Below are 26,441 nucleotides of genomic sequence, written 5' to 3' on the forward strand. Positions count from 1 at the left end.
TGATAAGAGAAAAATATATTTTTTAATTGATGAAAACTGGTCTTTAGAAAGGTTTACTTCACACAACTTTTGACTTTCACAGAAGCAAAATATTCTGCAGTTGAACACTTTTATTAACATTTAATGTTGACAGTCTAAATTCATTCTACCTTGATGAAGGTTCAAAATGTGGGAAATGTCATTAAGTGCCAGTTTGTATCAATTCAATTAACTTTGTCTCATTTTTACAAAAACAGACTTTTTAAAAACTTGTATCAAACATGTTCTAACATTATGAAACTTATTGTGGAATGCAGATCATCCCTTCCTCACAGGAAGACAAACTTATACCCACCTAAAGTTCATGTTGTGATCCATAACAACCAGAACTCAAAGAACAGACTTACATCCTGTCTTCACCTATATAAGATGGTTTCCATTTTGCCACAGGTCTGTGCATTTCGTAGGTTTGTTTGCAAGATTACACAAACAGCAGATTGGATTTCCACGACACTCGGTGGAAGGATGTGGTTTGTATGGGTCAGGGAAAAACATTACATTTGGTGTGGATCAAGGGGGCAGATCCAACTCCTTTCTTCAATATCGTGAGAGCGTTTTTTTTTCAAGAGTTTCAGTTTTCCCAGATCTTAGTGAAAAAAGGGAACTGATATCTGTGATTGTGCAGCTTGATTCAATTTAAAAAAGGGACTGTTGGGCCTTAGCAGAGGTGTGCCCTCTACCAACTTCTATTCGAATAATTGATGTTGAAACCTCGAGATCTCATCCCGATTTCAGAAATCCGCTGCGTGGAGTTCTCCAATTCACACAAACTCTAAGGCAAGAAAACACCTCACCCAGGTTTTGTTGGTGCGAGATGATTAACTGTACACACATGCTTTCACAATCTAGGATGTGAACAACCACGTTCCTCATGTTCCATCCAGATACCAGTGCACATGTAAACACTGGCCAATAAACATTCAAATCAGCATTTTATGAAAATAAAAACATAAAAACACTAAAAGCTTCACTACCCACCCATTCCCTGAGCTTTCAGTTGCACCTTCCTCCATCGTCTTCATCACCAAATGATGTCTGCTGAGTTGAGTTGCTGCTGGAGGAAAACACTCAGAGATACAAGATGTTCCAGTAAAAATCTAGTCACATGATCAGGAGTTAAAAACCTCTTTTGACAAACAATTTTCTTGTTTTCATTTTCAAGTATTCTTGTCAGCAATCTAGAAAACTGAACGGTTTGTTCCCTGCAGTTTGAAGAAGAGGAGGAACAGTCTGAGAACATGTCAGATACAGAGGCAGCATAGGACACAGACACATGCAAACCCACACACACACCCACACACACACACACACAATTAGACACTCATTCATGTTACAGTTGGCTCAACACTCCACCACTGTCAAGTACTTTATTCACAATAAGGTCATTTTCTTCTTTAAAAAATCATTTTTAATATACAACACAATTTTTGACAAGACAACTCCGTTTACAGCTAAATTTGAGCTCTTGAGTTCCAGCTTCTCTCATAACCAAAGCAAGCACGTAGATGATGGGAGGGAGAGAGAGATGGAGTGAGAGGGACAGATGACCAAGGGAGGAAGTTAGAAGAAAGAATGGAGGAAAAAGACAGTAAGAGAGAGAGAGAAAGAGAGGGAAAGAGAAAGAGGACTACGCTTAGTATGATGTTGGTACTAAGAACCAAAATACTCAAATAAAATTAGAAAATAACAGTAATAAAAAACAGTAAGAAAGTAAGAGTTAGAGAAAAAAAAAGCAGAGGTGCGCCGGGATGCTGTATCCATGGCAACCTCACATGCATGTCTGTTTGTTTGACGCTTCTGCTCTGTTCGGCCATTTCACATAAGTCCACATACAACAAACGCACTCGAAACTCGAGTGTGCGTGCCCCCCCGTGTTCCAAGCAAGTGTGCATCTCTGGGGGTTAGAGCGAAGGGGGGAGCGAAGGGGAGGTGGGGTTCGGGGGGTGTCGAGAGAGACAGGGCAGAGTAAGAGGGAGTGAGAGGGAGCAGGGAGGTCATTCCCGAAACATTCTCCCTCGTTCACTCTCTCCGTCTCCCATCCTCCCCTCCTTTTTTTAGAGCTGAGTAAAGAGTCTCTGTCTCCCGCATCACAGCTCCTGTCATCCTCTGTCCAACTGCGCCACTGTGTGTGTGTTTGTGTGTGTGTGTGTATGTGTGTAATATATATGTATATATAAATATATATCTATAAGCGATTCCATATCTGTGGGAACCTGTTTTGGCAGGGGGTTGAAAACTGAGGAGCAGAAGCTGCTTGAAGTTTCTATCAAAGGGACAAAAGGGAGCTTGTGACTTATATAAGATCTAAGGTAATACTGTCATTAGTGTACTTTACAAAACATAAATTAAGAGTTGAAGGTGAACTTCTTGGGAGAGTTGCATTGGTTGCGTAGTAGGGCGTCCTCATCAGTGTTGACCTGTGTGTATATGTGCGTGTCTGTGTGTACATGTCACCGTACTGGGCAGGCCATGGGCACAAGCTTTAGAGTCTGTCAGAACGGGCTGAGGAGGGGTGAGGTGGCGGGGTGCAGGGTGGGGAAGTGGACAGAGAGATGACGAAGAGGAAAGAGAGGAGATGGACTCCTTTTCCATGATGGATGCATCCATCAGCCCATCAGCCCTGGGCTCCTCCAAGGAAGGGTGCAGTGGACGGCGCCACCTGAGGGAGAGAAGCAGTTTCCCAGTCACACACAGGTCCACTCAGGGATCATAAATACATTATGCACAGTTCAGGAAGTAATTCTGTCAACCTCATCTGTAATGCAGGATGTCACATTTTTACAGGAAGCTCTTTCCAGCCGTGAGTGTTTTTGTACCTGCTATCTAGAAATGTAAGTGTAGGTGCGGGAGGGAGACCGTCCCTCTGACTGCCCGTTGGTTGAGACGTTCAGGAAATCCCAGATCAGAATGGTGTCGTCATGAGAACTGCTGATGATCTGAAACTCATCGAACTGGAGACGGAACACGCGGCCAGAGTGCTCCTGCAGACACACAAAACATTATTAGGATGTTAGGACGTTTGGGATGTCACCATTGAAGCTGAAATTGCAGGTTGATGGACTAGTGTTGTGCGATTGTTCATTAGCTTATGAATTCAGTTGTGTTTTTACAGGATCCATTTCCCCATCCAAGACAAGAACCACATGAAACTCCAAGTTTGGGAAATACTGGATGTCAATCAGGTTTTCATATGAAATTTTAATATGAAAGGAGTTTAATCTTGTATGAGAGAGAATTATAAACAAACTAGAAAATGGGTTGTCATCTGTTTAACATTCCAGCAGTGATTAGTTGAAACTTTTTTAATCCTTTACAGCTGACATTTTTTAAACCAAACATCTAAATTCATTTTAAAAAAGTGGCTAAAGACACTTGTGCATAAGCCCCACCTGTTAGCCATGTGTCAACACAGTAAATCCCTGGTACTCACCACTAGAGTGCGCAGACATAATGTGCTGGCGGGGGCTCGTGGGTCAAGCGCTGCCTGCAGGTCCCACACCTTGATCTTACTGCAGAGTGAAACGTGAGACGACAGGACGTCAGGGACAAATTCAGCCTTTGCGCAAAAAAACAAACGCGCGTTTACATTCGTTTACAACACTCACCCGTCGTAGGCGCCGCTGACGATCCTCTTGTTGTCAAAGCGAATGCAGCGCACCAATTCCTCATGACCTTCCAGGACTCGCAAACATGCCCCACATTCTATGTCCCATAACCTGCACAGAGAAAAGCCTCAGTTTACAAACAGAAATAAACAGACTCTACAATGTTTACATCACTACTCGAGTATGAGTCCGAACAAAGATACATTTTTCAAGCTACATTGTATAATATAATGCTTTCAGCCCAAGAGGCCTCATCGATGTCTGGTTAAGAGATCCACGATGTTAAGGAGGAGATAGCTGAGAAATTGCAAATCATTGGAACCAAATTATTGATTATTTCTTAACATTAATAATTATATTTCAATACATCAACCATATACATCTTTAGTAGACCGCTAACAATAGAGGCTCCTGTAAAAACAACCTGCTGGTTGTAATGTGTTGGTTTATGCTCAGGTCCCACATGCTTACCGGATTGTGTTGTCAGATGAGCCGCTGACCACCAGACGATCTCTGTACTGTAGACAGGCAATACCCCGCTTATGACCATTTAGAGTGCGCACAAACTCACAGGTGCTGGTGCTCCATACCTGCAGGGGGGAAGGACAACAGAGATAGGTAAGTGTTTGTTTCATTTCACTGTCTTAGTCCATAAAATTCACATCACAATCAGTTGTAGCAGTGCTCTGGTTTCATGGAACACCATGGTATGAAACTGATGGTATCCTACTGTGTCCATTTGCTTCCTAACAACAGAATAGGCGGACAAAAATGCAACTGAATAGAGAATGACACGTGTGTCTGAGCATTTCCTTTGTGCCCCACACACACGTAGCAGAGACAATGGCAGAGAGATATCACCTTTCTTCCTACCCCAGAAAAGAAACTAAAATCAGCAGAGTGGGAATACGTTGGATATCCCAAAACCTGAATGTGCTGTTTTTCGAAGGGGGACACATCAAGCATGTTTCCCCATCAGTTAGAACACCATCGCTCAGTGCAGATCAAAGTATGTGTCCGGTTTATAACTTTGATCCATACTTAAAAAACATGTAAATGTTAAAATAATGATCATAACATATGTGGAATATCGGAATAATTTCCCACATTCTGAGTTGTCTGTGTGTTCAGTAACCTCTGACTTAGACACACACTGAACTCTATCTGACCCCATGAAGAAACACAACTTTTCCACCTTGGGGGCTGATATGCATGCCTGTGTGTTGAAGTCAGACAGGATCAGTCAGGCTACACTGTTACGCAGTTAAAGATCTGTGAAGACATTTCTCACTATTTTCTGACTTTTTTCACAAATCAAACAATCAATTGATTGATGAAGAAACTATTCAGCAGATTAATCCATAAGGATTATCACAGAATAACTTTTACAGAATGCTATTAGTACTTTTATTTACGTAAGGGACATAAATACTTCCTCAATTTGAAACTGATGATAATATTATAATAAAATATTGTATACTGTGATGCCATGAAACCATGAAAATGTCACTGTTCCAACCAAACTAAATACAAAAAAACCCACCCCCCCTGTTAATCAGTGCCTCTGGGGTTTAATTCAAATTAGACTGTAAAGACTGGAGAAAACTGATAAGAAAGAAAATTGTGTCCTCTGTTTAACTGTCAGAGCTCCAAACCAGTTAAACACTATTTTACAAAACCCTACCCTCCAGCTACTATCCGAAATATTTCTTTAGAAGTCAAGTTCTCGTTACCTTGATGGTGCGGTCCCCTGAGGCAGACACAATGTATTTGTCATCGAAGTCAACCACGTTGACAGCTGCTCGGTGTCCCACCAGGACCCGACGTAGGCTGATGTCAGTGGGTGAGGCCATGTCCCAAACTGCAATTGAACGGTCCTTGGAGCAGGTGACCATCAGACCGTTGGCGAAGCGCAGGTGAAGAACTGCCTCGTTGTGGTGGATCAGTGTGTTAAGTACCTCACCCGTCATTACCTCCCACACCCTGCAGAGGAGACAGAAGGAGAGGCGCAGAGGGAAACGGGAGGAAATGAAAACAGACATATGGAGAGATGGCAGGGTGGCCAATTGATGAGGGCAAAGGTAGCGGAGGGAGGAAAAGAGAAGGTGAAATTAGGGCAGGAAAGAAAAATGGGGATGTTGAATGAAAGGGGATGGGTGTGAGACAAAGAGAGAAGGAATGACAAAGGGGGGGGAAAAGTGGAAAATGACAAGGGGGAGAGGGGTGTAGGAAAGAAAGATGAGGGCAGCAGGAAGAGTTGTCAAAACGAAATAAAAGAAGGGAGAGTGGAAAAGACATGTAGTGGGAGTGAAGGAAAAGGAAAACAATGGAGACATGAGAGAGAATTATGTTTATTAGTTTTACAATGGAGAGTAACTCAGAGTTCACGTACGTGCATGCACGCACACACACACACACACACACGAGTGGCTGTGAAGAACATGCAACTGAACAGCGAATGCAGAAAACACTGGAAAAGCTGACAACCAAGTGTAAAAACAAAGTGCCTGTCAAGCTGTTGCTAAGGAAGTGAAGTCAGATTTTCCTTGGATACCGCCCAGCAAGTACGGCTGAAGTGTGAAGTAATAAGAGAATTAATGTTGAGCTTCTGTGTGGAGTAGCCAAGCAAGTGTCGACATAAACACACAAGCCAGGTCTTTAAAAATCTGCAATAAAACATATCCTGCTATCTCTGCTAATGAAAGTAAATCTAACCCACTATGAAATAATAAACTTCAGTGTTTTATATTGCATCTGTATATAGTGTTTTTATTGTCTGACTGTGAGGAGCAGCTGTAGATTGGGTGGGAACCCAAATGTAAACTGGGGGATTCAAAACAGGCAGAAGGTATTTCGGTCATGACTGTGAAAAACAGACTAGAGACAGAGTGTGTGTAGAAATTATAGAAATGTGAAAAGCAGCAGAACCATCTTTTGAGCCTGAAACTAATTTTATGAAATTGGGTAACAAAAGGTATGTTGTACATTATGAAAATAAATAAACTGATTTTAGAAGTTATTTTCCATGTTATGTTTTTTGAAATAATTAATATTTAAATCCGCTGCACTGGATAGGTTTTGTGGCAGTCCTGCATGACATATGGTTAATAAAGATAAACAAACGATAACACACAGCTGCCATATCTGTATTCATACAAACAATGTCAGTACACTTTGTTGTGTGAATAAACTCATCACTATATTCTTCAGAGGGACTTAATTCTGAATGACTGAACAAGCATGAGGTGCAAAAAAATTAAAAAAGAGAACCCTCAGGATGAGTGATTTTAGTAAAAACACCTATCCAACCTGTTGTGTGATCATAGACTCTAAAAATAAAATCTTTCTATCAAATGTTTTCTCTGTACTGTGATTTAACAACATAACAAATCACTGTTGATTTTCACATCTCAAGAGAGAGAAGGAGAATATTATTGGTAATTCAGTGTCCCTAATGTTTGAGAGAGAAGTCTATTTGTATATAAAAGAATTGTCAAATCATCTTATAAGCAGCTATATTAATTTCCCCTAATAAAAGATATACTTCCCATTTAAAAGTGCAGAGTTAAAGCTGGCTCTTCTATTACCAGGAATAATTAAATTTAAACAGAGTTGCATGTTGTGGAGACAGCCGAATAGTGAGAAAGGAAAACTCATACTATGCTATATTTAAAATACACCATGGCTTCTTTTAAAGTGAAAAATGCTTTGTTGATAAGTATGATTTAATATAATTCTTCCTTGAGTATATTCTTCCGTGTCTGACCTGACTTAACCTTCAATTACAAAGCCTGCATTGCAGAAACCCCTTTATACTGTAACAAAGCCCAAGCTAAAGAAAATGTTTACATATCTGTTTTTGTACTTTGGTGGTGGAATCAAAATGTCTCTTGTACGTGTCTGTACTAATACATTCTGGCTGATTTCGCAACCCTCAGAGAAATATCAATAAGCTGCATGATTTTTGACTTATAGACTGAATAATATACAATTGTTAGCTTTAGTCTGAGGATAACAAAGTAAGTATATATAAATCCCCATGCGTTTTACGTCTCATTATGTCTAAAAATAGGTTAGTAAATATGACAGAGTAACAGAGTAAGTCCCATTGAGACGTTAAGCCTAATAAGCGGTGGGTAACAACTTTCTCTTCGGCAACTGGAATCACTTTTATTTCTGCTGACACAGCTTTGGCTCCTTCTAAATATTAAACCATATATTCATTCTGTGAGACATGTGCCGTACCTGACAGTTGAGTCAGACGACCCGGTGACGATGACCCTCTCATCATACTGCAGACACAACACTGAGCCTGTGTGACCGGTCAGTATCTTCAGACACTCCAGCGACTGCTTATCCCAGATCTGTGAGGAGAAAACACAGCAGCATGAGAATGAGGATGAAGAGGAGGAAGAGGATGAAGGAGGGTGAAGCAGAGGGCGACATTGAAAGAGGAGCACACAGAGAAAAAAAAAAGAAGAGAAAAAGAAGAGGTTTTGGAAAAAGGTTGCAGATCTGGGTCATGCCAAGAATGGCCTATTCTTACAGTGTGTACTGTTCATGCCCCATTTCCCCACTGCTGTGCTGAATTGTGCGTGTGTGAGCAAAAGAGCAATTCAGCTCTTCCCTGTGTGTGTGTCAACCTCCTCCAGAACAATAAGACAAATCTGCTCCCTCTCCTCCCTCTATCCTCCCCTCCTCTTCTTCATCATCTTCTTCGCTTCTCCCAGGCCAGACAGATAAGTGGAACACACAACGGGCCTGGAGCTGAGCCCTTTAAACCTATAATTCACTTGTGTTATGTCTCCGTGTCTGCTGGTTTAGCTCAGCAACGTAGACAATGAGATGATGAGCCCTTCTGAGCCAGAAGAAAAAATTCAATTCATAAATACACAAAGATAGGTTGGAGGAAAACAACCACACACGCAGCATACATTGTTTCTCACAGCTTACACTTTTGGCTCCCTCCACCACTGGTGCTTACATAAATGGGATCCATTTTAATTACTCCTTTAAGTCATTTTGGGTTAGTAGGGCAGACTGGCAAATGTCTACAATATGTTTTCACCGCCTCAGTAGCAACAAACAAAAAAAAGTTGCGAAACTGGCCCTTATTTTTTTGCATAAATTGAAATGTAACTCGGGCTCCTATGTTGATGAAATAAATCAATCACACTGACTATATTTACATGGATAGGGATACTCCAACTATTGAACCTTATGCTGTACAAGACATTCTCCATTTCTGATGTTAAGATGAGTTGCTAAGAGAATAAACCATTCATATTGCTGTTACAGAGCCTAGTCTGATTATGACTCGCATCAACATCCACGCCTCCATACATTCGACCACGATTTTAAAACCACAACCTGAAATAGTTAACTGCACGATGGCAATGTTTATCCTATTGTGTTTTTTCTTTCTGATTTTGTATAAGCTTCAACTCCTTGTTATTTTTTCCCATCTTGTTAACACTGGAAGCCAGTGCATATTTTGTCAAGGAGTTGGTTACTGCTACATGTCAATGTTGCAAATGTTTTAAGACCCCAAAAGGACGTTAAAGTTAAGGTAATCAAAATAAGACACTCCCATTTATATTCTTACGTCTTATTTGGACTATTGTCTTAGTATTCTAACTAATGACTGCTGTCCATGTTAACATGATGACTTAGTGGTGGGGCAGTACATTTGTATTTTGTAAAATAGTTGCACTAACTCAACACGACTTTCACATCCTGCTGTTTTGTTGTCGTACAGAACAGGGGCCATCAGCTGTAATTCTTGGAAATTAGTTTTTGTTTCAGCAGCTGTCAATGAGAAAAATTAGAAAAAAGGGAAATTTTACCTTGCATAATAAAATAAATAATCTATGAAATTGACAGTGAAATTATCTGCCAGTATTCTACACACCTCTGAGGTAGTTTTGCATCTGAAATGTTAGTGAAGGTGATAGTGGGTTGCAGTAGCAACAATAAAAATAAAGGGGGCCAAGCCATCGCGATTAGACCTCAGATTTTCTGAGACATTTTTCACATTAAAATACACATACCTTGATGGAATTGTCCCTAAGGCCACTGATGATCTTGTCATCATCGTACTGGAGACAGTAAACCCCTTTACTGTTTTCTGAGCGACACTGAATCCTCTGCAAGTTGTGTCTGCCACACCGCCAATTAGCCTCAATAGTCTGGAGGGACGAGGAAGAAACAGCGAAAAAGATTAACACAGGAGGCATCCAAAGACTAGATGGTAGCACTGCATATTGTACAACGTAATGTTGTTAGAACTGACAGAAATATAGAAGATCTAGAAAGGTGGAAAGTGCTCATAGTATTATTGTGGTTTAAAAGACAATTAACTATATAAATAAACTGTTAAGAATTATCTACGCGTTTGTAGATCATTCTGGCCAAAAAACAAAAATTCATAAATGTAAATAAACTTGCCAAATATTAATAGTGTAATATGATTGACTAGTTTCCATCTGGTTAATACAATATATAATCAAATACTGTAGTGATGTTGGTATGTTTCCTTTTTCAATGATAATAACAAAGAAAAGCAATGCATTTTAAACATGGAAGGAAAATAATATCCGTTGCAATTAAGAAAGCTGTGCTAAATTACTCTACACAACAAGTGCAATACTAAAATCCATTTAGCTGTTGTGTCTCACCTCTATGTCTTGGATGATCTTGGGATACAGGGAGTGATAGTAGGAGTTGGGTGGGACTTCCGATGTGCGGTTCTTGAACAGGTATTTCTCCCTGGGGGAAGAAAAATATAAGTGTTTTGGCTGCTTTGTGTCCACTGGGATTTTTTTTTTTTCACCTACAACAGACACTCAAGACAACAGAATCTAATCTTACGTCCTCATTCTCTCCTTCAGTCAGCCTCATTTAAAATTCAAAAACAAGACTAACAGGCACTCCAGTAACTAAGTGTTTACTTGAAAATCTCAACGGGCATCCACTTAATTTATACCAGCCTCAGCTATTTATATCATTATAAAATATATGGTAGTAGGATAGCCACCACGACATGTTTGCAAAATCTCACCACTGATGTCGTTCAGACAGGCCTTTCCAGAGCGGGTCAGTGCGGACCATGCGTTCGATGAGCTTCTTCCACAGCATACCCTCCGAGATGACCCTCTGCCACTCCTTACACACCAGCTCTGCCGAGCACAGCGAGCGTGCATCCAGGAAAGACAGGATGTTCTCCGCTATGTGATCCAAGCCTTGGGCTACAGAGAAGGATCAGAGTTAATTTTTGCCTCAAACTTATTAAAAGGTAAACTATGATTTTCCTTTATTTATAAAATCATATGATTGGAAGGAAACTTGTCCAAGAGTAAAAAAAAAGCTTAAGTGCTAAACTGTGTACCATCAGACTGTACTGTAAATACTGCATTTATAAATGTGTACCTGGCAGCGCAGTAATGAAGTCCCTCTGCAGCATGGGTTTGAGGTAGGAGTTGATGTGGCCATGCTGATAGTGGCACATTCGGGAGATCAGTCGCTCGACAAACTCCACCTGGTCGGCCTCTGACCACTGGTCAAACAGTGCGATGCAGTGTTCTTTCTCCTTCTCATAGTTTCCCTCCGATGGACGCTTGCGGGACCCCACAACAGGACCGTTACTAAGCTATAAAGATCAGGAACACATCAATATTAGACATTTAAAAATGTATTTTCATTAATATAATATTCAATAATTACAATATCCTTATTATAGTGTAGTGTATATTAATTAAAATACTGAATAAGAAATGTCAGTCATGTGGGGGCACTCCTCTATTCGAAGTGTATTACAATGAAACTAATTTTGGCTGTATATCAAACTTTATTTCAGCAAATAGAGAAAATGTCAGATGATGTTATGTAAGTAAGAGCATTGTATAAATCTTACATTAGGAGTTTTTAAAAATTCTATTTAAATCCAAATCGAGTAACTACAGTGGAACTAACATAATAACACCTCAAATAATTTTAAATGTTTTTTCATGTATGAAATGAGTAAGTCAGATCAAACTGGGGGTTGTAACAATGTTGCTGTTCTGGGCCTTACAGCACTCTATGCACATAATCAAGCCTCTCGCTGTTGTAGAGTGGATTAAGTTAAAAATCAATTTTTTCAATGCAGTGTATCAGTGGTGTATGTGTGGGAACAGAAGAAAAAAATGTTCAGAATAAATGTTAGTGTCAACATCAGTGTTGAGTGTTTATTTGTATAATTTCATGAAGGGAACTGTACATGCATTGTATATTGTTAATCAAAAATCACCACAGTTAACATTACTATAAATTTTACTTTATCAATGAGGATGCAGATCTCAACTCTTCACCAAGCTGTGGTCTCAGATACACGAACAGTTCCCACACCCACATATTAACCCCAAGCGCACGCACGCACACACCTTGAGAACTGTGGTCTTCTTTGGCGACAGATCGTCCACAAGGTTCTGTGAATCCATCCCTGATGTGTTCTGTAGAAAAAGAACAAAACAAAGAAATGGTGCAGGTAAGTGTCTTAAGTCTTTTTGTGTCTGTGTTGAAGGCACTGTGAGAACCAGGGCAGCGGTGTAGATAGCGCTGGACACATGAGTGCCACAGAGACAGCCAAGGAAGGGTAACTATTATGACTTCTGAGGCGTGCACGCACAAAAACACGTGCATACACACAAACATATGGAGCGAAAAAAACTGAGCTGCAACAAAAGGAATCTATCGGCTTGCTTGTCTGATGTGGGCTATGTAGTCTGGACAGGAAATTAAACTGCAGCATCTTGGGTATGTCACTGGCAGAAGCTCAGGCATGACTGTAATGAAACTCTAGCCAGATAGTGGTCTTACAGCATATATGGAAAACAGAAAAAAAAACTGAGAGGCAACCGGATCCCAGTCATTTCTATCATGACTTGAGTCTTACAATGACTTTAGTTCACATATCCACAGAGACAGAATGAAAGGGCGACCATTTGTCCAGTTCTTATTAATAATTTAAATCATCATCATCATCTGGAGAATGGACTGTATCTGAATTATTAGGTAAATCGCAAGTTCTTTATGGCATGCAAACTTCTTTGGAAGTCATATTCAATGAGGCAGCCATATCATATTGTTACATTCATCATTTCATACATACACCACCAACATGGAGATCTGTTTTCCTCTTACGGGTGCTTGTTATCTACAGCTTACAGCTGTGACTGAAGATACACAGGACTAGTTATAAGGTCATCATGAAAATTAGGATTCTCATCAAACTAGCACATACTTGACTTAAAGGCCTTCAAACGCACAAGGGATATTCACCATCTAGTCCTATATAAAAAAAATGACGGCTCTATATACTGCAAATTCTCCAGACATGAAAACATACAACCAAGCCGTGTCAGAGTACTGTATAATACCACAAAGGGACTACTGTACAATAATCCTTTGCAGGTTCACTCCTATATATATATATATATATATATATATATATATATATATTTTTCCTAACAGTGTAACAGTGTATATTACCTATTCCCAGATATATCGCAGGCTAATTTGGGGGAATGGGACACACAAGGCCTTTACCAAGGAGAGGGTCAAAGCTATTGTATATCTGTACAAGGTCAGAGTCTGAAAATGTCTATGCTGGCAAAAAAGCTAGAATAGAGGCCCATCTGACTATTGTAATAGCTCATGTGTTATGGTTTCTCCAGAAGCTTAAGAATCGCCATAGGTGGTCTCTACCTGAGGCCTCTTTAAAATTGCTATTGCTAAATTATCTAGATATACTTTTCTAATGAAACAGAGAACCCCATCAAATTTGGATCATAAAGTGCAGTGCCAGGTTTTACTCATTTTAGTTATCCATCTAACTTGGGGATGCTGCTACATGTGGAGAGCAAAACCAACATAGAACATGTTAGTAGTTGCCACTAGAAGAATCACACAAACATACAAACAAAAGGACAGGTACCAAGACTAAAGCAGACAGGACAAGAAGCTAGTTTGCTGGTGTTAATGGTCATGCAGAGCAGAAGAAGAGAAGAAAGGAGAAATAAAAACAGACAGACCAGGTTTGGCCAGGCAGGCAGGCAAGCAAGCATGTAGCCTCTCAGAGCTTGAAGGAAGACCCCCCACCTCGGCCCTCACATCTCCAGGTAGAAGGGGAGAAAACATTACTCCTCAATGCAGGGTTATTCTCTGGTACCCCCCGCAGCCTCCCTCTACCCACACCAAAGTACTTTGGAAGTATTTTACCATTCAAACTAAACTGATTATAAAAGAGTCCTGTTTTCATTACAGGGCACAATCACTGTTTGACTTTCTTTTTAAACGTTCTGTGACCTAATTTAGATGCAAGAACTGTGATTTAACATGATTATAAAGAAGCCAATTACAGTTTGCACGGCTAAAATTAAGTTTAAAGCAGAGCGAGTTTGAGGACACACCAGAGAAGAACCTGAGAGCAGTGTGCTTCCAACAGGGAGGAAAGGACAACGGAAGGTGAGGAGGTGAGAGGATGAGGGGAGGGTGAGGAGGTGCATTCTGCACCTTGGTGGTATTAGGACTCATGAGAAGTGGGTGTGGAAAAGTGATGGGTGAGGAGATGGCGAGGGAGGAAGGGAAGGGAGAGGAGGAGGAGGAGGAGGAGCAGCAGAATTAAGAGGAGAGAGGCAGAACCTGGTTGTGAGCCCGGGTGGAGGGGATGCTCTGCAGGCACCTGAGTGCACACAAACTCTCAGCCACCGAGGAGCAGCCCAGCCAGAGAGAGCGAGGCACAGAGCACTGTGTGAAAGAGAGAGAGGAAGGGAGGAGGAGGAGAACGAAGTGGACAGGGTGAGGGAGGAGGAGAAAGGGAAGAGCGAGGGACCAGAGATGGGAAGTAAAGGAAAAGAGGAGGGGGGGGGGGGTTGATGAGGGATGTTCAGAGGAGGAAACCAAAGGAGACGAGTGAATGGATGGATCGATGAATGGATGGACAGATGGAAGTGGTGAGTAGTTGTTGAGGAACAAGAGTGTGGGAAAGTGTAAGGAATACAAAAATAATGTGAATGTAAATAAATAAGATTTGGTTTGATATTGAGAGGAGGTGAGTAGGGACATTATCAAAGGTGAGGGGAAAAGAAGAAGGAAGGAGGTGGGGGATAGTGAAGGGAAAAACCAGTATTAGAGCTACACACACATTGACACAGTGAGCGCAGGAACACACACTCTTTCACTCACAAGATACAGACTGGTAAACACACACACACACACACACACAGAAGCATTATTAGACGTGAACTGGGTGGGGATAGGTAGAGGAGAGGGAGGGGCAATGAGATTAATTTGTCAATTATTGCCATTTTTGGTTTGACAGAATCCCGACCCACTGTTCTGCCATCCCCACTCTCATGGGTGGTTAGTGAATAACACTGGGAAGAAAAAAAACTCAAAAATCAAATTAAATACACAGACACAACCCGGACAAATTTCTAACTTTTCCTCAGGACCGGAGGATGTAATTCATCAAACCCTGCATTTATGTAAGGCCTTATATTTCAATATGTGAAATCAGAGATGAGGTGCGAAATAGACAGCAGCATGTGCTCTTTCTAAAAGGATATAAAACAAACTAATCTATTTGGAACATTGATGTCTTATGTGTCCATAGTTTCTCTTATGGCATATAGACATCTATAGTGATTGTGGAGAGGGTTATTGAGCAAGAATAGGCACACTATTAACTTAAGAAACAAATCAGGCCACACAGGATGCTTTAAGTCCATAACATCTACAAATCTACAAAACACTGTCGTTTTCTAAGCCTATCTCACTGTCGTAGGTCTGCCTGACAATAAAATGGATTTGTTTGCTTGGAAACCTGAAGGATGTTCTCTACTTCAGATGTGGTGTGTATATTGTCTAATCTGTCAAACTGAGACTAACAGCATGGAAGCAAAATGACCCAAACACATGTTGTGCCCCCATCCCAACCAACGTCTTCCTTGCGACCACTTCGACCCCTGTAATATTAATGTTAGCTGTTAGTGAGCTAGTGTTAGCCTAGCTGGCTAGCTTACCGGGGTAGCTAATGATTTCACAAGAAACCTACGTTACATGTTGTCCTAACCTGACCTCATGGAGGGAAACGGTCTAATAACGATAGTTACGGTTTCTGCTCGCCAAATTAGCTACAACCGCCCCGATCAATGGACTGTTTGATATGTAAATGGACGTCAAGGATACTTAGCATTTTAGCACGCTAACTATTAAGCTAATTGCTACCTCGCCTGTGTGAATGAAAAAGCACAACACTTCCTTCTACGCACTTGAAAAATATAAACACGTAGGCAGCGCATTGTTACGATATCAGCTGTATTCCGTGGAGCTGTGGAAACGACCCGACTGCTCCACATACCAGTCATCGTGTTGGCGGCTCCGAACATAAACGCGATAATGTGACATTACCCGTGAATTTACGTGCTTCGTCGCCTTCTAGCCAGTGTTAGCAGGATGGCTAAGTATCAGACAGGGCCCAGTTAAAGTGGCGCAGCGTCACCGCAGTGAACGCTACACCGAGAACCCCTCCGCTGTCTCCGGCCGACGGCTGCCCATCGAGCCTCTCATTTCCCCGCTGATTGCCAGTATTACCCCGAAATCGCCACACTTTACACCTGTCGGATGATATCGTCTCGGTGTTGCTCAGCTATCAGGCTCGTAAGCGGAGCGTTCTTAACAAAATGTAGCGATCATTTCAGGCCCTCCCTCTGATTTCTGGTTCACCCCCCCCTCCTTTCTCCTCCACCTCTCCCGAAAAGCCGCCTCAGCTCGTCCCTGCCGTCGAATCGAGCCTCGGCGCTTCCCCCGCCCGAATAAAACACCGATAGTGCCGCCCGCGGGGGTCCGGGATGCCGCATCGAAACGATCCTTACCATCAGTTCCAACGTTTTGTCCTCCATCTCCGGCTCCATGTTGACGATCCCCCCCGAAACTCGCTCTGAAAATGGAAACCCAGCCCTGCGTCGGCGGCCCGCAAATGCAGAGACGTCATTCACTTCGCTCAGCCACACAGCTCCGGTAGGGCAGTGTCAAAGGGTGGGTGGGGGATGGGAACGCCCATGCTCCGGAGGAACCGCGCCGATTGGACGAATTTTGCCAAAAAGGAGGGTCGTGTCGCCGCTTAGCCTTTTATTGATTGGCTGGCCGTGCTACCAAGGCTTCCCCGGTGACTCCCCCAAACAAAAGGGCAAATGGATGAAGATGCTGTTGCTATCCTGAAGAGGAATACACTAAGGCGAAATCAATCATCCGCATAGCTTTGCTATGAGATGCTGCAGGATGTTTTCAATATGTCATATGAGACCGAGAGGAAACGTTTTTTAAATCCAGCTCCAGAAGCTGAGAGGTGAGCATGCCTGTAGCTTTGAGATAATACGGTCAAACACAATTCAAGAGAAGTGGTATGGGTGTCAGCTTCAATACATTTACATCCAGCTTCATATTTGAGCAAATCCACACAGGATCATGCAAGATTTGAATAAATGCAATGGAATAAGAAGAGGGATGATACAATGCAACAGTCATTACATCAGGCGCCTATTGCAAAAGTCAGGGTTACAGAGTTCACAGTGCATCTTTGCAAAGTAAAACCCAGAAGTTCCCGCTGAACAAGGATTCATGCAAGGGGGTCACGTTCCAGGCTTTATTCAGCAAAGTAACCCAGACAGCAGTGTCCCTGCCATCCTTTACCTTAGTTCACCTTTGCTGGTGCTATCCAATGAATCCCAGGTGAATGAGAGAAACGCGGTTGACAGTAAACTCAGTGTTTGAATTAATCACATCCCAAGTCACAGATGGATTCACTAGAAAAGTTTAAGCACTATATTGTGCAGAATGTTTTGTTCCAGTACACATAGTACTTTGAGAATTTTACAAAGTGTGCTCCATTTACCTCCTTAGCTTTTCCTGTGAAACAATTATTTGAAAAAAAGGTTGGGCATTTGGTGTATTTCATTCTTTTACAGCCCTTTCATCAGTTTTTCACAAAGCTTGATAGATAACTCAAGTTCATCTTTGATTGAGTCAAGCCACTGGCAAATTTAAGTTTCTATATGATTAAGTATTACACTTAAAAATATATCCACAGGAATGCATTGAAAAGAGTAGATTTTTGTACCCAATTAAAGCATTAATTTACAGGAGTAATCAAAATGTCATAGATGAAAACTGGCAATTGGATTCAATATGTTGTTTTATGAGAAAACATCTTATATCAAGCAGGACACTAATGAATATCTTTATAAAAGTACTACATTATTACTTCCTGCAATTAAAAAATAATTTAGCTCCGATATGAGGTGGATCCTCACGAATTCCCTGAAAGCAGTCAAGTGTCCTCATCACTCACACAGGACCATCAAAACATATTCATTTCTCCATCGTCAGGAAAGCAGACAAAACATCATCCCTTCCATGTACAGACAGACAAAAGCACAGGGTTGAGACCACAGCAGATGAGGAGGTAGAAATGGTTTTCAGCAGTTCAAATTTAATACTTTGTCCCCCTTTCTCTACAGAAACCCAGGTAAAAAAAATCCCCCACTCTCATAAAATACAACAGCAGCAGTTACCAGTAAAAAAAATGAAATGCAAAAAAAAGAGAGAGAAAGCATAGAGGGGAGAAGAGAGAGAGAGGGTAGGGAGATGATGAGGCAAGAAAGGAAAATATATTTTCTATATGTGAGGAGTGAGTCCAAAGTTCATCTTCAGACTGGGTCGGGGGCAGCGAGGAATCTGGGAACTTGCTGTTGTGTTCATTCAAAATGGAGGGGAGGAGAGAAAAAAAATGAACAAAAATGAGTCGAGTCCAATCCAACTAGGGGAAGGAACCAGCACTCTAAGGCAGGGATTTATTCAGGAAGGGCTTTCTCCCTCTCTGGATGAAAAAAAATCTCACTCCTCTTCAGCCTGCAAGATGTATTTTGTTGTGTGTACAGATGAAATGTATGTGCAAGTTTGTGTATGCAACAGGTTAATTGGAAGGTGTGTCTGTCATATATATGGTCAACACTGTCGCACCTCTCACTTGCTGCAAGAGAGGTGGCATTTTTCTTTCCTTATTTCTTCATTCATTCCTTTGCTTTTTTTCTCCCAATAAATCAGTCCCCGACTACCTAGTAGTCATCCAAATCAAAGATCTCATCGTCCGCTCCTTGATACTCCATGCCCTGGAAATCCACCCTGTACCGCAAGATACCTGAGGAACACAGAGATAATAGATTAGCACGGGTAATATGATGGCCAGTCAGCTTATGTCATGTTTAGTTAGATTCTGGCAGCATTAAAGGAAGAATGTGTTAGGATAAGCTAAGCCTCGTTAGCTATGGGGGAGGGAATATTACTTTCTTAAAAGTATGAATTCATGAAATTCTCTCTTCTTTTTTTTTTTTTAAAAAAAAAGGAACTACTTATGGGTTGCAAAACCAACATAGTATTACATTTTAGACGAAAGAGGAAATTTAAAAAGAACTGCAAATACAGTCTTTTTACATTTTTCGACCATCAAAAATTCCTCGGTTGTCCTGCTTGATGTTCTGGTATTTCAACTGTTCACAGAACACAAAGGTTCTGCATGACTGACACAAATACCTATGTAGCTACTCATCCGTACAGTATGAACAGGCCTTACCTGTAGCAGGAAACCATGTTAAATATATCTTTAATTCTTTGATTTATGATTGCACTTGTGTTTATAGTTATAACACTGAGTGGTTGGCAAGATGATTAATGTACTCTTAAAACTAAATGCTTAAACACACAATCACTCACTTGGTAAAGAAGAGCTACGGTTACCCTTTATTGATATCATGGCATTCCTTGTGATATTTGGTCATCAAAAAGGGGGGACAACATACGTTTTCATATACAGCACAGGGACATTATGAATTCAGGGTGCTTCTACTTTGCCTCCACATTTCTATACCTACTCAAGGAGTGAGTCAGGGGGAAGTGAATCAAGAAAGAAAGAGAATCTGTCTCCTCTACTATCAGAAAACATATCATATGGTGCTTTAACAAGTAGCCAATGCAATGTCAGTGCAGAAGTGCTATACTAACTGCTTTACTCAGATATAGCTATGGTTGTGCGTTAACCATTTGTTCTCAAAACTGGTCCAAAATGGCATATTTTCAGCATTTATCAGAGCTATTTCTCCTACATATAGGTCATAGTGCTCTGCTGATAATTATTATTAGCAAGTGACATTCTTGAAGTCATACAGTATATCCTAGGCTATCAGTTTCTTAATAGTTGCTGATATCAGCATGGAATTAATGTTGACTAGATCATCTTGAATTTAAGAGACATAAAAAATATTTCTTAAAAAAAAAAAAATATATATTTCTTGTGACAAGCTTATGTGGCTGATAATTGAGAGGCTTTGTTTCCTACATTAAATCCGCTGACAAGCAGTCCTAAGGTAACCTTCATATTTTGCAACCCCAACCTATTCAGCATGGGAGGTACAGAGGACAGAGACTGACCTCTCCAGTTTAAGGGCAGTACATCTACTCTCTGCGAACTTGAAGGAATTAACCACTGAGCTGCACATGTCCTCCGTCCCCTCTAACTTGATGTTGTATAAATGTACTATTCCAGGGTCATAGATACTGGCGTAAACAACTGTGTGCTCACCCCCGATGCCTCCAAAGCCCTTGACGAACTGGGACCCTTCCTGGCTTTTGTCTGTGACTATCTCCAGCGTGGCTCCGAATTTCTTGTAGTTGTTAGCAAACCACTCCAGTAGTGGCATACTCTCAATCAGCTCATGTTCCTGCCCCGTCTAGAAAAATGAAGAAAAAGAAGTCAGCGACACATGTCATGATCCTTAATTGGTCTAACTTCAATCACAGGGATCTGTCTTTTCTTTGCAAAGCATACCTCCTTGTCTGTGAAGTGAGACTTGTCTTTCTCCTGCTCCGGCGTTAAGTACAAGGTCTTTTCATCTGAAATTCAACAAAAGAGGGACAATAAAATTTCCATAATGTTGTAATCCTATTTATAATTTAAAATAATCTTTCAGCAATGGAAGATATACTGTATATGGGTTGTGTACCGTTCTCTAATCCGTTGCTCTCAGCCCCGTGCACACGTAGAATATATCGCATGGTGTCTAAGTTCTCGTAGACTATAAGGATTTCCACCGCTCCCATTTCCAGGCCTTTGAGTGTGTCCTCCACACCGAAACAGTACTTCCCCGTGTCCTGACTGATCTCATCGAAGTACCGTCCTATACAGAGGGAGAGCAAGTAGGAAAATCTCAAGTACAAAATAATAAAAAGCTTCGTTTTTCAGCTCATGCTGGTGACATCTGTAATCAGCACAATGACTCACCTATGAGCTTCTTCTCCTGGATGAACTTGACATTAGAGAGAACCTCTGCTGAGAGCTCAATAGCCTGGTTAAAACCATTCTCTCCTCCGTAGGAGATGTCCACAAGCTTCAGAACCTTGGCTTGTAACCTCTATAGAAACAAAAGCACATGAAAGATAAACCATTGAGATATACACACAAGTATAAAGTACAAATCAGAAAAATACACAATATAACCAGTCATTAAAATGTATTAACCATATATTAATTGCCAATTTATTACACACTAATTACCAAGTACATCTTTTTGTTAGAACACACACAGACAGACTTACTGGGTCAAACATGTCCGACTGACTGAGTTCAGTCTTGAAGTCGGCAGAGCCAGCCAAGACCATTCCTGCCACATTGACTTTGTCGTTGGACACGAAGAGCTGGACAGCCGTCTCAGCCACTTTTCTCACATAGTTGTGCCTCTTCTCCATTCTCAGACGAGCAAAACGCAGAGCAGACTGTCCTCCTCTGCCTGAGAGAAAGATAAAAGATGTAATCTTTAGAATCTGCTTGGCTGAGGGCAAAAGTAAAAGCCAAAACAAACAGAGTAATATTTATATATTGTCTACAGATCCCTGCTTGTGAAGCTGAACACATCTACATTTCAGTGTTGTGTGAGCGTAGTGGGTCAGTACCGTGCTTCTTGGGTAGGTCCACAGTGAATTTGTGCAGCACCTCTCTGGTGTTGCCCTGTAGTGTGCCAAACAGTGCCCCACTACCGTCGATCACAATAAAGCCAAACTTGCTGTCATCAGAGAGCAAGGCCGTCAGTGCCTGTATTAGAAGAGTGAGTGAAGAATGAGATCATGAGAATGTGACAGAGTGCATGCAAGATACTAAAAGAGAACTTCCCATCTCAAAAATTTTCTCTACAAGACACAGAAAGCAAACAGCTCTCACCTCGGTGTGGAACTTGTTGTCACAGAGGTACAGGGAGGTGTTGATTGGCTTAAAAGGCTCAAAGTCGATATTGACTTTCTTCTCCTTGCCTTCCTCTGTCACAATGGTCCCACAGTACACGACCAAGCCATTGGGGGGCACTAGAAAGAGAAGTGAGAGGTGATTAGAATCAAGAAATTTCAATTGTACAGATGCATATACAATGCAATGTTTCTGCAGGAGAGGCCAGAGGTGGCACACAATGTAGAGGAGTGTTAGGAGAGAGACACTGTAAAGAATCATCAAGCTTTCTGACACTCATGTATGTCATTGTGCTGGTTGCATTGCAGGGCTCTGAAAAGGCCACGATAATCTGTGACAAAATGTCCAAAGTTCTCCCTGGATTGTTCGGGTGTATAATATAATGTACGCACCGACATTGTAGCTATGGGTAAGACACACGCTTCCTCAATGTTTATAGCCACCTACACTGATGCTGTATTTGATGCTCAAATCAGATACTTCATTCTGTACACTACACTCACATGTAGTACACAGTGTACATTATATATTCAATGGTATAGTGCATAAATTCTAACTGGGTTAACAATCCCAAATTTGACATGTCCTTGCACATTCACAGTAAATGGCAGTCACAACGTGTGACCGCAATTGTCATCTGCCAAATGATCTGCTTACGGCTTTGCTGACTTGATGTAAAAAGGAACATTTCAATTTCTTGTGTGTCCCGTGTCACACAACAAGGAAATTGAACAGCCGTCGGCAGAGACAACATGTCCTCCTACCTCTGCCATTGTTTTCACAAAAGTTATAAGTCCCTTTCTGCTAAATAACCCTGATTGTGAACATTGAGGGTGAGTGCATCTTCTTACACTTGTGTTGCCAAATCTGTCAGTATGATGACACATAAGCACTCAAAATAACAGGAGTGAGTATGGCAGCATGCAGATTGAGAACACAGCATGTAATTCAATGCTATTGCCAGCACATCTTAACCCAGTTCAATACTATTAAGAGTGCAGCCTATAGATGCACTGTATGAATGGCAAAAAAAAAAACTGTACTGTAAAGCACTTTAAGTGGTCACCAAGACTAAAAAAGCGCCATTTAAATACAGACCATTTACCACCCTCTCATTTACTAGATGGTTAGGAGCTTGACACGGAGGAATAGCATTGTAATGAATGGTTATGTCCAATCAATGTCTTTGCCATGGAAGAAATATAAGATTTGCAAGCCTGGAGATGTTGGATGAACACATTCATAATTTCTAGAGCTACTGTAACAGAAAAGGTGATCATGTTTGTAAATCTGGAATAAAGTGTACACAAGCACCAAAATCTGATGAAATCTTCTGTTCTGGGTGATTGTTTAGCTGCGTTTGTCTCATCCACTCATATGTCTTTAAAATGGTAACATTATAATGTCAAATAAACACCAGAGCTTACTCTCCTTCACTGAGAACATGAGGATAAAATGTATGTTAAGACACTGGGGTGGGAATCAGTTCTGTCCAGCTAACTCTAAAAACCCAAAAAATGTTACAAGAAGTAAGCAGGTTATATTTAGGTTTGCCTTGTGACACGTACCCTTGTTGTAGAGCTTTAGTCTTTGCTGTACAGAGGTGATGGCCCCGAGTACAGAGAGCCTGTTGACTCGGCTCTTGATGTTGGAAGCGGTGCCAAACTCATCAGCCAACATCTTGGCCACTCTGGAAATCTGGTCCTTAGGTGGGATGATAAGCGAGATCATACTGGTGCCATTGCTAAAGAAAGAGAGAGAGAGATGATTTCATGTTAGTGTATTCGTAAACAAGCAATGTCTTACAATGCTTTCTTGTGTGACTAGCGTAACACCACGGTAACAATTCTCCATGCCAACTATACACAACTTCAACTATTTGGAAGTGCAACTTGGACCGGTCTCTTCATCATCATCATCAATATAACGCCACCTCTTCCACATGCCAGAAATCACCGGGGCAAGTTCTGAACAGTTGAGGGTGAGCTTTCAGTCACAGTAGACAATCTCTGCCCTTGAAGCCAAGGACTGAGTTACAGTTCTATTGCTACACAGTTGTCCTCCATTCATTTCTTGTCACAAAGGCAAAGCATGCCAGTGCTTGCCGACTTAACACACAGACACACAGACACACACACACACCGGCGCAGGTAGCAGCAGCTGGATGAATATAGGGCAAATGGTCAACTGTGTGTAACATGGCAGGCAGTGGAGCACAGGGCAGCACATTCTGCTCAACACTAGACGGCAAGCTAGGAGTCAGTGTACCAGCTCCCACATGTCGTGTCTGATTATTCAGCAAGGCCACAGTGTCCCTACCAGCAAACAACTGATCTGGGTTTCTTTTCCCCTGACCACCATGTAGCAGCCAAACTTTAATGTAACGCCGAGTAGACCGGCTGCCATGAGGCAACTAACTCACTGTGTCTTCAGGGTAGCAAGAGGATTTGACATGTGATCTACGTGTAAAATTGTCGCGCAAACACCATTCACATTTATGAAATACGTCTGGAGCATGTGGAGGCTGTAAGCTAGCCGGCCTAGCTTCTACCCATCAACGTGCTCGATACAGGCACCGATGGCGGCCTCTTTCCAGAGATGACGTCTATTAACGGGTCTGATTAGCAACACCGCTAACGCTACCGTTGCTAGCTGTGCACTCTTTGTTGGGACTCGAGGCGCCCAACCCCGCGCTGTCACCGACACCACACAGCCGTAGGCGGCTCAAAATCCACAGTCCTCCACATTAAAACCATCTTCCCGACCTCCAGACAAGACCAAATGCGCCAGCAGTTAGCGGCTAGCAATTAGCAAGCTAAGATACCCATGCTAAGCTAAGCTAACCACTCCCAAACTCGGCCGCACTTCTCCGATCTCCAGCTGTTGCGGCGCTCCACTTTCACACCATCAGCCGAAGCCACACAGCCCGGTGCCCTTAGCCCGGCACCCGGTATCGACCCGCACCTTAAAATCGATCACTTACCCGCGGGCAGCCTCCAAACTTTTGATCAGCTTCTTGATTTTCCATATCTCCACGTTCCTGTCCGCCGCGCTGGGGTCGTCCGCCATCTTTCTGCTGTAATCGCTTCAGCACCTGAAAAGACGCGAAAAAGAGGAGTAAAACACATGCGGTGAGCCGAGCAGGAGCCGGATTGGCGGTCCCAGTGGCCAGATGGATCATTCGTGCCGGCTCGGGGGGCGAGTACCTCTCCAAACTAGCGGCGCGGCGTCCGTTAAGGCACCTGACCAGAGCGGGCAGCTGGACTGACCGTGAGGGAAAGACCCTACCCGGCCTCTCTCTGTCAGTACAGTGCGTGGAGAATAAAAGGCCTACAGTCTGCCAGGCCCTAGCGTCCACCCTGTTCTTATCTAATACGACCTACTTTCCCCCCCGATCGCTCGGAAAACACATGGAAACCAGCTGTCAGATTTTCTGCCAGCGGTAGAAATGGAGCCGGTACGTTACCTGCCTCGGACAACGCCGCTCCGCTCCGCTCTCAGTCTGCTGCGCTACGTCGGGTCGGTGGTCCGAGGAGTGACGTTGCCTTCCCGACCGGTTCCTCTCTCCTCCACACGCCGCGCGTGGTGCTAACGACGGGGCCGCACATGTGGGAGGTGGTTTGAACCGTGGCGTTCACTTCCTGGAAACCACATAGAAACCAATGAGATCCCTCGACGCGCGTGGCAATCAAAGTGATCTAAACAGCCATTGGACAGAAGCGACAAAGCGTCATCGAAGCCGGGCGGGCGTCTGCCACCGTGCATTGTGGGACTTGTAGTTGGCGAGAAGACGACCAGGCGCCAGTTGAAGTACTAGATTTAGCAAAACAGAGATTGTTTGAATTGGTCCCGTTAAAGTTTTTACGTCGATACTAAATAATTCTTGCGATGTTTGGTGTCGTTCTTTTCACCTGTTGCATCGTAGTTACTTATTTTCATAAAGATGCACTATTTAGTGAGAACAGGGACATCTGCTGGCCAATTTTAAAACATGCATGCTAGATAAATTCCACTCACATCAGCTGCTGTCCCTCTTTTTCACACTTTTCCCCCCCAAAACATTTCATTTCTGGTTCTTAATGTGATTTTGAGGCTGATTACACACATCCACAACAACATTATGACATCAATCCCCCATCAAAATTACAGAACTGCACATATCGCCTCTCGTTCTTGTCGACCTGATTCATCGTTTTTCAACTCACTCCTAATTAAAATGTTTTGTTTCCCTCAGCACAATCTGTCTGATGGGTTTAGTCATGTGAAACAAAAACATAACAACTCTCACTGGGTTTAAATGATGTCCAATGGGAGACACATTCAGCCGGCCTTCAGAAACCAGATGAACTAATGGTGGCAGATGGATGAGCTAGTGTCTGTTGTACAAAATAAAAGAAAAGCGCTTCTGCTCATTATGGCTGATGTGTTCCCTAAAAGTTAATCTCAGCTACCCACTTGAAGGGATAGTT

At 42.1% G+C, this 26,441-nt stretch overlaps 2 protein-coding genes across 6 annotated transcripts; both read right to left on the reverse strand.

Moving 5' to 3' along the window:
• Nucleotides 1-1,363: 1,363 nt before the first annotated feature.
• Nucleotides 1,364-16,715, reverse strand: fbxw11a (F-box and WD repeat domain containing 11a). Of its 3 annotated transcripts, XM_035161025.2 has the most exons (14): nucleotides 16,559-16,711; nucleotides 14,325-14,429; nucleotides 12,065-12,133; nucleotides 11,073-11,292; nucleotides 10,705-10,891; nucleotides 10,322-10,412; nucleotides 9,695-9,832; nucleotides 7,890-8,008; nucleotides 5,378-5,627; nucleotides 4,116-4,234; nucleotides 3,645-3,755; nucleotides 3,470-3,548; nucleotides 2,856-3,020; nucleotides 1,364-2,698 (listed from the first exon to the last, which is right to left on the reverse strand). In XM_035161025.2, the coding sequence occupies exons 1-13, from the start codon at nucleotides 16,595-16,597 to the stop codon at nucleotides 2,859-2,861; spliced, it is 1,689 nt and encodes a 562-aa protein (XP_035016916.1). In that variant the 5' UTR covers nucleotides 16,598-16,711; the 3' UTR covers nucleotides 1,364-2,698; nucleotides 2,856-2,858. The 3 variants fall into 3 exon arrangements, with proteins under 3 accessions (XP_035016916.1, XP_035016918.1, XP_035016919.1); XM_035161027.2 differs by lacking the exon at nucleotides 14,325-14,429 and having other exon boundaries at nucleotides 16,559-16,715; XM_035161028.2 differs by lacking the exons at nucleotides 14,325-14,429; nucleotides 16,559-16,711 and adding an exon at nucleotides 13,715-13,791.
• Nucleotides 16,716-18,154: 1,439 nt separating this feature from the next.
• LOC118112054 (eukaryotic peptide chain release factor subunit 1) lies at nucleotides 18,155-25,599 on the reverse strand. Of its 3 annotated transcripts, none has more exons than XM_035161029.1 (11): nucleotides 25,439-25,599; nucleotides 24,956-25,066; nucleotides 23,541-23,716; nucleotides 21,952-22,091; nucleotides 21,687-21,825; nucleotides 21,333-21,523; nucleotides 21,019-21,148; nucleotides 20,741-20,914; nucleotides 20,566-20,630; nucleotides 20,320-20,467; nucleotides 18,155-18,882 (listed from the first exon to the last, which is right to left on the reverse strand). In XM_035161029.1, the coding sequence occupies exons 2-11, from the start codon at nucleotides 25,039-25,041 to the stop codon at nucleotides 18,800-18,802; spliced, it is 1,332 nt and encodes a 443-aa protein (XP_035016920.1). In that variant the 5' UTR covers nucleotides 25,042-25,066; nucleotides 25,439-25,599; the 3' UTR covers nucleotides 18,155-18,799. The 3 variants fall into 3 exon arrangements, with proteins under 3 accessions (XP_035016920.1, XP_035016922.1, XP_035016921.1); XM_035161031.1 differs by having other exon boundaries at nucleotides 25,443-25,588; XM_035161030.1 differs by lacking the exon at nucleotides 25,439-25,599 and adding an exon at nucleotides 25,179-25,333.
• Between the last annotated feature and the right edge of the window lie 842 nt (nucleotides 25,600-26,441).

This window comes from Hippoglossus stenolepis, chromosome 7, assembly GCF_022539355.2.
Source record: "Hippoglossus stenolepis isolate QCI-W04-F060 chromosome 7, HSTE1.2, whole genome shotgun sequence".
Taxonomy (NCBI): domain Eukaryota; kingdom Metazoa; phylum Chordata; class Actinopteri; order Pleuronectiformes; family Pleuronectidae; genus Hippoglossus; species Hippoglossus stenolepis.